This window comes from Bombina bombina, chromosome 4 (genome assembly GCF_027579735.1).
Source record: "Bombina bombina isolate aBomBom1 chromosome 4, aBomBom1.pri, whole genome shotgun sequence".
Taxonomy (NCBI): Eukaryota; Metazoa; Chordata; class Amphibia; order Anura; family Bombinatoridae; genus Bombina; species Bombina bombina.
The window spans coordinates 869,523,420-869,535,833 of NC_069502.1; the positions used below are offsets into that span (position 1 = coordinate 869,523,420).

Sequence of the window (12,414 nt, forward strand, 5' to 3'; positions counted from 1 at the left end):
TGTCAATTGTATCATCTTAGGAGGGGGCAGAGGTTATTTTTTATTTATTGTAGTTTTACTGTATCGTTAACTCTTTGCCATCACAATTGGTAAATGCTTTTAGTTAAAATGATACAACATAATTTTTTTTTTATCATTGTAATAAAAAAGAAACCACTACTCTTGGAAGAGGGAAGAGGCCTACATATCTAACTTAGGGCCAGATTACTAGTGCAGCACTAAATATCGCTTTCGCGAAATCTATATTAGTGCTCCACTGGGTAATGCCAGCACACGCTAATGTGCGCTGGTATTACCAGTTGAGCGCAATGTGAACGTGAGCTCGCGTTCGTATTGCTCTCACTAGAGCGTGCTTCCATATGGCTACAATGGTAGCCTCATTCTCATGCCGTCATAGACCTGATCGCTGCTTAATTTTATAAGCACTAACTGCTACCCCGAGCTCACAGTAGCAATAACCAGCCACTTGTAATTTACCAGTTTGCTGGCACGCAGTAAATTAGCGCTCCACTTGTAATCTAGCACTAATTATTTAGGCCCTAAAATGATTGGTTTTGATGTCAGTGAAGATTGTGTGACATAGACATAGATCTGTACTTTTATATGTAACATTTTACATCTTCCTCTCTAGTTATAGGTCATTGTTACTGTGCGTGACAAGGTGAGTACCTGTTACTCAGTGTCACATATGTCACTAAAGGACCAGAACCAGTTCTTGGAGTATTGGGGCTGATTCACATGTGACCAACAAGATGACGACTGAGAAGAACCAAACCTCAGAGATCTTCACTCTGACTAGGGAGGTGAGGACGATTAGTCATATTGTCACTTATCTGCTGCTGTGTGATGCTGTCTGGTGATGAGCGGCCTTTATACAACACAAACAGCACAACCCCAGGGGGAGTGAGATCACTGACCATATAATCTGTTCATGGTCACTGGCCAAGTTCTGGGGTATTTCATGGTTATTGTGACAGTCAGTTTGCTCTATGTGGTTTACACTTTACAAATTAAATTCGGTTTTATGGTTTGTTTGTTTTTTAATTTGAAGGAACAAATGGAGTTTGATGAAGTTGCAGTTTATTTCTCGGAGGAGGAGTGGGGCTGTTTAACTGAAGAACAAAAAGAGCTTTATAAGGATGTGATGATGGAGAATTACCAGATCCTCAGTTCTCTAGGTAATAATTTATATAACTCTACAGGGAATGGGACAAAGAGGAAAACACATATAAGTGACACATAATCTGGTTTTGTGTTAAATAGGTATAAAATCTATGTGTTGTTTATTACAGTCATTTGTTACTTAATAAAAACATCTATGAGATATACAGCCCTCTGTACCCTTCCCTTGCACTGCTCCCTGCTTGTTCATCTAGCTGAGGTCCCACCCCCATTTTGTACATCACACACTGAGCTACTGGCCCATAGTGATTCTGTCATAAGTGTGCATGATGTCATAACACACAGTGAATGCCCAGAGTCATAGGCTCTTCATCATAGTTCTGGGTGCAGGAAGCAGCTGCGCTTGGAGGGTTTAGTATCTGTCTGTTGTCACCACTCAGAGGGGCAGATGACCCTTATTTCAAATGCATTATACATAAGGGAATTTAATAAACAGGAGTCATAGGCTATAGCATAGACCTTATTATTATCTGCATATATGTGTAATACTTCCCTCTTTATGGTGTTCTAATTAAGAGAAGTCTTACGTCAATATCAGTGGTCGGTGGTTAATATGACATCAAAATAATAATAAACTCATACAGCACGCAATAACCATTATCTAAAACAATGGGCTTGTAAAGTTATCAGTTTGAATTAGAAATATTGGGTTTGATTAGAAGTGGAGCACAAAATATCGCATTCGCAAAATCAATATTTGCACTCCACTTGCTAATACCAGCGAGCGCAAATGTGCGCTGGTATTACAGGTAGAGCGTAATCCGAACGTGACCTCGCTTTCACATTGCAGGAAGCATTGCGCTTATGAGAATGCACTTCCATAGGCTCCAATGGGAGCCTCGTTCTCATGCCTTGAGACACGGCATGAGAAACTAGCGCAGTGAAGGGGATAAGTCGTGGAGTGATGAGCAGAAGATTTTAAATATATATGGATATGACTATGTACATATTTTTTTTTGTATTTATATGTGTATATACACATATTAAAGTGAATGTTAAGTTGAATGAATGTGTGCCCGGTTTTTAAAATTACTATTAAAAACAGGGGCACTTTCATTCATTAAACTTTACATTGCAGCGTGTTTTTTGTTTTTTAAATATCTACCTTTTTCTTTAGAAAAGCCGAACCGGCGAAACTCCGCCCGCAGCTCCTTTGTACTTACTTCAGCAATGATGAAACCGACTTCCTCAAATCATGGCGTGCACCCCAGAGTGTCCATCTCGTGAGGCCACACAGTGATTGTAGGAAGCCGGTTTCGTTATTGAGGTTCTTAGTACAGCAAGCGGGCGGAGGATCGCCGGTCTGGTTTTGCTAAAGAAAAGGTAAGTACAGATGGCCCTCGGTTTACGACGGTTCAATTTGCGCCGTTTCAGAATAACGCCCTTTTTTTTCAGTCATGTGACTGCTATTGAAAAGCATTGACTGCTATTAAAAGCATTGAGAAGCATGGCATACATTAAAATAGCCAGTAGGTGGAGCTGTCCGCTTGTGTTGCAGCAAACACATGCAAAGAAAAGCAAGCCAGACGTGATCAATGGATCATCTTTCAAAGGAACAAGATCTAGCAGCCACTTCCCTTAGCTGCAGACTCAATGCAGAGAACTGTTTGCAGAAAAAGGCAAGTAAAAAACGTTTTTGTTCATTAAACTTAGTTTGATGATAATACAGTCTGTTGTGTGATTAAACACAGGCAGGCTGAAATTAATCAGTGTATAACCAGACCTGAGCAATGGAGCCGTTTTTAAAGGAACAAGATCTAGCAGCCACTTCCCTTAGCTGCAGAAAAATACAAGTAAAAAAATGTTTTTCTTCATTAAACTTAGTCTGATGATGATACAGTCTGTCGTGTGATTATTTTGTTTTTGTTCATTAAACTTAGTTTGATGATGATACAATCTGTGTTTGTGTGATAATTTTATTAGGTGCGGTTTAGCAAATGTTTTTGTTTATTAAACTTAGTTTGATGATGATACAATCTATTTTATTAGGTTAACAATGCTGTTACGCATTTAAAGTCTTAATTTCAAAGCTTTAAAAATAATGTATTAGGTGTTACTTATGTCAATTTTGAGAGGGGCCTGGAACCTAACTCCCTCACTTCCCATTGACTTACATTATAAACTGGGTTTCAATTTACAACGGTTTCGATTTACAACCATTCCTTCTGGAACCTAACCCCGGCGTAAACTGAGGGCAACCAGTATTTAAGAGAAACGCTGCAATGTAAAGTTTAATTTCATTCATTCAACTTTACATTTACTGTAACACACACATGTATGTATGTATGTGTATATATATATATATATATATATATATATGTATGTGTATATATATATATATATATATATATATATGTATATATGTGTGTGTATGTATGTATGTATGTGTGTGTATATACAGGGAGTGCAGAATTATTAGGCAAATGAGTATTTTGACCACATCATCCTCTTTATGCATGTTGTCTTACTCCAAGCTGTATAGGCTCGAAAGCCTACTACCAATTAAGCATAGTAGGTGATGTGCATCTCTGTAATGAGAAGGGGTGTGGTCTAATGACATCAACACCCTATATCAGGTGTGCATAATTATTAGGCAACTTCCTTTCCTTTGGCAAAATGGGTCAAAAGAAGGACTTGACAGGCTCAGAAAAGTCAAAAATAGTGAGATATCTTGCAGAGGGATGCAGCACTCTTAAAATTGCAAAGCTTCTGAAGCGTGATCATCGAACAATCAAGCGTTTCATTCAAAATAGTCAACAGGGTCGCAAGAAGCGTGTGGAAAAACCAAGGCGCAAAATAACTGCCCATGAACTGAGAAAAGTCAAGCGTGCAGCTGCCAAGATGCCACTTGCCACCAGTTTGGCCATATTTCAGAGCTGCAACATCACTGGAGTGCCCAAAAGCACAAGGTGTGCAATACTCAGAGACATGGCCAAGGTAAGAAAGGCTGAAAGACGACCACCACTGAACAAGACACACAAGCTGAAATGTCAAGACTGGGCCAAGAAATATCTCAAGACTGATTTTTCTAAGGTTTTATGGACTGATGAAATGAGAGTGAGTCTTGATGGGCCAGATGGATGGGCCCGTGGCTGGATTGGTAAAGGGCAGAGAGCTCCAGTCCGACTCAGACGCCAGCAAGGTGGAGGTGGAGTACTGGTTTGGGCTGGTATCATCAAAGATGAGCTTGTGGGGCCTTTTCGGGTTGAGGATGGAGTCAAGCTCAACTCCCAGTCCTACTGCCAGTTTCTGGAAGACACCTTCTTCAAGCAGTGGTACAGGAAGAAGTCTGCATCCTTCAAGAAAAACATGATTTTCATGCAGGACAATGCTCCATCACACGCGTCCAAGTACTCCACAGCGTGGCTGGCAAGAAAGGGTATAAAAGAAGAAAATCTAATGACATGGCCTCCTTGTTTACCTGATCTGAACCCCATTGAGAACCTGTGGTCCATCATCAAATGTGAGATTTACAAGGAGGGAAAACAGTACACCTCTCTGAACAGTGTCTGGGAGGCTGTGGTTGCTGCTGCACGCAATATTGATGGTGAAAAGATCAAAACACTGACAGAATCCATGGATGGCAGGCTTTTGAGTGTCCTTGCAAAGAAAGGTGGCTATATTGGTCACTGATTTGTTTTTGTTTTGTTTTTGAATGTCAGAAATGTATATTTGTGAATGTTGAGATGTTATATTGGTTTCACTGGTAAAAATAAATAATTGAAATGGGTATATATTTGTTTTTTGTTAAGTTGCCTAATAATTATGCACAGTAATAGTCACCTGCACACACAGCTAAAATAGCTAAAACTAAAAACAAACTAAAAACTACTTCCAAAAATATTCAGCTTTGATATTAATGAGTTTTTTGGGTTCATTGAGAACATGGTTGTTGTTCAATAATAAAATTAATCCTCAAAAATACAACTTGCCTAATAATTCTGCACTCCCTGTATATATATATATATATATATATATATGTATATATATGTGTGTGTGTGTATGTATGTGTGTGTGTGTGTGTGTGTGTATATATATATATATATGTATGTGTGTGTGTGTGTGTGTATATATATATATATATATATATATATATATATATATATATATATATATATATATATATATATATATATATATATATATATATATATATATATATAGTATAAAAGGGATAAAAAGCGCTAGGCACTGAGTAGGTGGTCCTAAGATAAAAAATTATTATACAATAATGGTTAATATCTGCCAGCAGCTGAACCTAATAAGTAAATAGTGTGACACCCCTCAGTGTCCCACTAGGTACTGAAAGTGATAAAAAAGAAAAAGTGTTGGAGCAGCGCTAAGTAATATAAACCCAAATAAATATAAAATGAAATAACACACTATCCTGTTGTATTCCACTGTATATATAGAGCAGTTGAGAGATAGTGAAAGTAGGTCTTATTATAGGTGAAGAGTATTTCATACAAATTGTGCAAAAACAACACTCTATTGGTATAAAGTCACCCTATTTGGAGTATCAAAATAATACTTTCCCACCTTCAAAAAGACAATTGCAGAAAAGAGGTAATTGACACAGAATGAGGGTATTTCTTCCCTCTAAATTACAGTCCAAAACGTACAAATAGTATTAATATGTCCACAGTACAATTGTGAGTTGAATTAAAACATCCAGTAAAGAATGTTGTGGAGAGAAGCATAAATCCCCGTCGGGGTTCCTACTTACATTCTTCAACCTCAATCTTATGAGGTAAGAGCCGCACCATAAGGAGAAACCCTGTACTGGGGGGTCCGATCAATTCCACTTAGTGAATCCAGAGGGTGATTAGATCTTCCAGTCTGTACTTGCTTTGGTTCAATTGGGGAATGGTAGACTCCTCCTCCACTCCTCTCACCGAATCCTCCTCCACTCCTCTCACCGAATCATAGAATTTAATAATGAGAAGAGGGAAAGATAGTGTGATACCGTAAAGTTTATTGCCCCTTGTACAAAAACCCTCCAAATACAAGCTGCTTACAATGTATACCCTCAATACATATGAGGTAATGTGTAGTAATAATAAAAAACAGTCCAGCTGATAACTGCAAATCTCCCTTCGCACCGTAGTAACAGTTCACTTGGGAATCAGATATAATAAGCCGTTCTGTAAAAGGATCCTTAAGCGTTTCGAAGGCTCTTGACCCACAGGTCCCTTCCTTCGTCAGAGGAAAACTATATATATATATATATATATATATACCATTGTTAGCCTGTTCTATGGCGATTTACCACCTGGGTGCAGCTTTTTAGCCCAGTAATGCTTTTCACAGAGTAGAACTTTTCCTGTAGTATATCAGTCTGATCCTGCCTATTACGGTCAGTCCAGCGCCGAAATACCAGGCAATTCCTCTCTGGACAATGAACACGGCAACCCCAGACGATCATTTCGACCTTCATTGGGCCTCGTCAGTGAGGTGTAGCCATATTCCTCTAAGCACACTGAGCAAGGAGTCCACGTCTGGTTGCCCCTTTTTCCCATAGGGAGACTAAATACATACAGAGAGAAGTGCACTCACAGGAACGAACAACTGGCTCAATACCATTGTTAGCCTGTTCTATGGCGATTTACCACCTGGGTGCAGCTTTTTAGCCCAGTAATGCTTTTCACAGAGTAGAACTTTCCTGTTGTATATCAGTCTGAGGTTGCTGTGGGGTTGCTGTGTTCCTTGTTCAGAGAGGAATTGCCTGGTATTTCGGCGCTGGACTGACCGTAATAGGCGGGATCAGACTGATATACTACAGGAAAGTTCTACTCTGTGAAAAGCATTACTGGGCTAAAAAGCTGCACCCAGGTGGTAAATCGCCATAGAACAGGCTAACAATGGTATTGAGCCAGTTGTTCGTTCCTGTGAGTGCACTTCTCTGTGTGTGTGTGTGTGTATGTATATATATATATATGTATATATATATATATATATATATATATATATATATATATATATATATATATATATATATATATATATATATATATATATATATATATATAACACACAGTTTCCCATATACCGCAATGTAAAGGCACTTTTCAGTGCCGATCACCCCACACCCGCCATCTTTAACCCCTCATAACTGCTTATTAGGTGGCCATGCAACAAAGTTGCAGGACAACCTATTGTTATTGTCAGGATTATTATTATTATTATTTTTTTTATTATTTTTATTATTATTATTATTATTATTCCGCCACTTTTTCTATTGCCCATAACTTTTGAACTGCTAAAGCAAAGCTCTTGAAATCAGGTATGCTAGTACAGCCTATTGCTCTGCTACATCTCATGCAATATTGAACTCATAGGTCATAAGGTTACGCAGCCATATTGCTTTTTGCGACAAATTTCGATAAACGCTTAATAATCTTTATCTCCGGAACTGCTAATGTTACAACTTTGAAACTTGCTGTGCTCAGTGCTGCTATGAACTAGATTTGCCATTGCTCAACAGAAGTGCCTTGGTCACATGATGTAGCCGCCATCTTGCATTTTGCGAAAATCTTTAAACATCTTCTTCTCTTAAACCGCTTAGTGCAATAAAGTGCAATTTTGCACATATGCCCCTTGCAAGGTCTTCTACCAAGTTTGTTAAAATTGCGATTTTTCCATAATCAACATGGCTGCTGTGAGACATTAACCTTTTCATCGCCATTTAATTGCGTAATTTTGCACTTTATACATTAGTTTTACAATGTTTAACAATATTACAGTGTAATAGACATATGATTACACATAGTCATAACCCTTAAAGACAATATTGCAGTTAAAATTCGCATTGCGCAATCGCCTTCGTGAAATAAAACATTTGCAAATTTTCATAAAACTTCTGCAAATTGTAGAGGTCTATAGTGAGCATTAGTATGTGGAATTTGAAAGCCATACAATGCATAGCTTGGCGGCCATTTTGTTTCGTATGCGCGTTTTTTAAAAAATACAAAAATCTTCTTCTCTGAAACCGCTTATGGCACAGACTTGAAATTTTGTTTACAGAGTTATCTTATGACTAACATTCAGATTTGTTCAAGAGAAGTTGATAGGTCATGTGATTTGGCAGTCATTTTGAATTGTTCAAAAACGCTTAACGATATTTTTAAATTAAAAATAAAACAAAAACCGTTTTACAAAAATGCTTTATTTTGGCCATATTTGTTGACATCTATGGTGAGAATTATTGTGCATAATATGGAGGCTGTATATCATATGATCTGGCAGCCATTTTGTTTTATGCGAATATTTCAAAAATCGATTTTCTCTGCAACTGCTTATGTTAGAACTGTGAAACTTGCTGTATAACCTTATATTGTGACCTAGAGTCACAGTTGTTCATGTTGATGGAATTGGTCACAAACTGTGGCAGCCATATTGGTTTACGCGAAAATTTCGAAAATGTGTTTTCTTTCCAACCGCTTATGTTAAAGCTGTGAAATTTGCTGTATAACCATATATTGTCACCTAGAGTTACATCTGATCGTGATGAAAGTATTGGTCATAAGGTGGGGCAGCCATCTTGAAAAACGCAAACATTTTGAAAATGTGTTTTCTTTCCAACTGCTAATGTTAGAATTGTAAAAACTTCAATAAAACTTTATATTGTCAGTTAGCTGCTTGTATGTCATTGCAATATCGATGCGCATGGCCACCTCTATCGCTGCTTGCAGCTATATTTATTATTATTATTATTCCGCCACTTATTCAAATGCTTATAAAAACAACAGCATAACTCTAAAACTCATGAAACTTGGCACTATGCTAAAGATCTATGCTGTGCATAATCCTATGCAAAATAAATCTCATAGGTCATGTGATCTAGCAGCCATATTGCTTTTTGCGACAAATTTTGACAACCGCTTGAAAATCTTCTTCTCCAGAACCGCTTATGTTACAGCTGTAAAACTTGCTGTGTGTACTGCTGTACTGACCTAGAATAAAGTTTGTTCAAGAGAAGTGATTTACTCACATGACCTAGCTGCCATTTTGAATTGTGTGAAAATCTTTAAACATCTTCTTCTCTGCAACCGCTAAGTGCAATGAAGCGCAATTTTGCACATGTGCTCCTTGTAAGGTCCTCTACTAAGTTTGTTCAAACTGCGAATTTTCCATAATCAACATGGCTGCTATGAGCCATTCGCCTTTGTATCGCTGTTTAATTGCGTAAATTTGCACTTTATGCATTATGTTTACACTATTTAACTATATTACAGTGTAGCAGACACATGAGTACACATAGTCATGACCCCTAAAGGCAATATTGCAGTAAAAATTCACACTGCGCAGTCGCCTTCGTGAAATAAAACATTTGCAAATTTTCATAAAACTTCTGCAAATTGTAGAGGTCTATAGTGAGCATTAGTATGTGCAATTTGAAAGCCATACAATGCATAGCTTGGCGGCCATTTTGTTGCGTATGCGCGTTTTTAAAAAACTACAAACATTTTCTTCTCCGAAACCGCTTATGGCACAGACTTGAAATTTTGCTTACAGAGTTATCTTATGACTAACATTCAGATTTGTTCAAGAGAAGTTGATAGGTCATGTGGTTTGGCAGCCATTTTGAATTGTTCAAAAACGCTTAACGATATTTTTAAATGAATAATAAAACAAAAACTGTTTTACAAAAATGCTTTATTTTTGCCATGTTTATTGAGATCTATGGTGACAATTATTGTGCATAATATGGAGGCTGTATATCATATGATCTGGCAGCCATTTTGTTTTATGCAATGCCATCTTGAAAAACGCAAACATTTCAAAAATGTGTTTTCTTTCCAACTGCTAATATTAGAATTGTAAAAACTTCTATAAAGCTTTATATTGTCACTTAGCTGCTTTTATGTCATTGCAATGTCGATGCGCATGGCCACCTCTATCGCTGCTTGCAGCTATATTTGCAGTTTTATTTTTTATTAATTAACCTCTTAAGGACATATGACGGAATTTTTCCGTCATAAAACAATTGAGCAAACTGAAAGATGTGTCCTTAAAGGGTTAAAAATGATACAATTTTTCTTTAATAAAAAAAAACAAAAACAGTCTACTTTATTTTAGGGGAAATTTAGGGATATTTTAAAAATTATCCAGAGGTCTGACCTCTGGTTAATCTTCTGAGTGCTAATTGCTACTGCAAGCTCACAGTAGCAATAACCAGCCACTTGTAATGGCTGGTTATTTATTGTGCCCCCCGTAAACGGGCAACATTGCCCGTTTATACAGGTGCTTGATAAATTAGTGCCCCCCTTGTAATCTAGCCCATTTTTTTTTTTTAAATTCACAGAAGGTAGTTATATACAAGCTTTAGTGTGTTTATTTCTTGTAAAATTAAAATAATTTTCAATCTTAAGACCTAGCAATCTATATTTTATTGAGTAACCAGTTAAGAGTTATTATTAATATATTGTGCAGTATAATGTTTTGTTTTTTTCCCTTTAACCTGTGGTTTATGCCTATACAGGATATGATCATGTGAAACCTTTACTTGTTACTAAGATTGAGCGCAGAGAGGAGCTGTATGTGAGCAGTTTTCCAGTTACAAAGGGTGAGTAATGAAATAGTAACTATGTGACAGTTTATTTTAAAGTAACTTTTCTTGTTTAGTAAATCGATTTGCTTTTATCCTTATATTTTAACTCACTCTAACAGCACTCACCAATAACACGTTGTTTACCTTTAAGAAGGATGGACAGAAATCCAGAGCCTCTCCTCATACCTGATGCATGTCATAACAGACACTGGACAAAGAGAGTCATTTTTGACTTTGCTGTAGAATGGCATGCTCCTTTAAAGGGACCTGAAACCCGAAAAAATGTATTTCATGATTCAGATAGAGCATACATTTTTAACCCCTTAAAGACCAAAAAACAGTTGTTAATGACCAAGGACATACTTTTTAAGTCCTCGGAGGTTTTAAGCGGCGGAAGTGATCCTGATCGCTTCCAGGCGCTTTCAGGGTATTGCAGCAATGCCTCGATATTGAGGCATTGTGCACAGTGGCCCTCTCTGCATCGGCCAGCGATGGTGCCAATCGTTGATGGCTTTGGAAGGAAAGGAGGGAGGCGGGTAGGTGGCCCATTGCTGGAGGGGGGGTAGAGGATGTAAGAGGGGCGGGAGCGTGTGGGAGGGGGCGGGAGTGGTTGAGACTGCTACGCTACAGAAAAAGGATTATTGAGTGGGAAGGAGGGAGGGGGGGATAAGTGTTTCGGGAAAGGGATCGAGGAGGGGGAGGGTATTCAGGGGAAAAAATGTTTTGTTTTTTTAAAAGCACCTAATTTGCAGACAGCTGCCAGTACCTAAGGTGGCAGTAAATAGGTAGAGGGGGGGGAGGGTTAGAGAGCTGTTTGGGGGGATCAGGGAGGTTTGGGGGGTAAGGGGGGTTCCTACACTGCAAAAAATATGTCTAAAAAAAAATAAACATATATATATATATATATATATATATATATATTTTATTATTATTTTAAAAAAAAAACAAACTTATTTTCATACTCGGAGGGAAGAGATCTGTTTGAGAGGGATCAGGGGGTGGGATGTGTCAGGTGGGAGGCTGATCTCCACACTAAAGCTAAAATTAACTCTACAAGCTACCTAATTAACCCCTTCACTGCAGGGCATAATACAAATGTGGTGCGCAGCTGAATTTAGAGGGCTTCTAATTACCAAAAAGCAATGCCAAAGCCAAATATGAAGGCTATTTCTGAACAAAGGGGATCCCAGAGAAGCATTTGCAACCATGTGTGCCATAATTGCACAATCTGTATGTAAATAATTTCTGTGAGAAACCTAAAGTTTGTGAAAAAGTGAACAATTTTTTTATTTGATCGTATTTGCCGGTGAAATGGTGGCATGAAATATACCAAAATGGGCGTAGATCAATACTTTGGGTTGTCTACTAAAATAAATATATACATGTCAAGGGATATTCAGGGATTCCTGACAGATATCAGTTACAATGTAACTTTTGCTAATTTTGGGGGGGGGGAATGGTTTGGAAATAGCAAAGTGCTACTTGTACTTATTGCCCTATAACTTGCAAAGAACATGTAAACATTGGGTATTTCTAAACTCAGGACAACATTTAGAAACTATTTAGCATGGATGTTTTTTGGTGGTTGTAGATGTGTGATTTTGGGGGTCAAAGTTTTCATTTTTTCATCATATTTTATAAATTTTTATAGTAAATTATCAGATATGAAAATAATGTTATCT

At 37.6% G+C, this 12,414-nt stretch overlaps 1 protein-coding gene across 2 annotated transcripts in view; it reads left to right on the forward strand.

The window, feature by feature from the left end:
• LOC128655669 (gastrula zinc finger protein XlCGF8.2DB-like) overlaps positions 1-12,414 on the forward strand; it is a 70,510-nt gene that overhangs the window by 11,755 nt on the left and 46,341 nt on the right. For both annotated transcript variants that reach the window (XM_053709255.1, XM_053709253.1), the window contains exons 2-4: positions 632-803; positions 1,052-1,178; positions 10,664-10,747. In XM_053709255.1, the coding sequence (XP_053565230.1) occupies positions 753-803; positions 1,052-1,178; positions 10,664-10,747 (262 nt within the window). In that variant the 5' untranslated portion in view covers positions 632-752. The remainder of the gene's footprint in view (positions 1-631; positions 804-1,051; positions 1,179-10,663; positions 10,748-12,414) is intronic.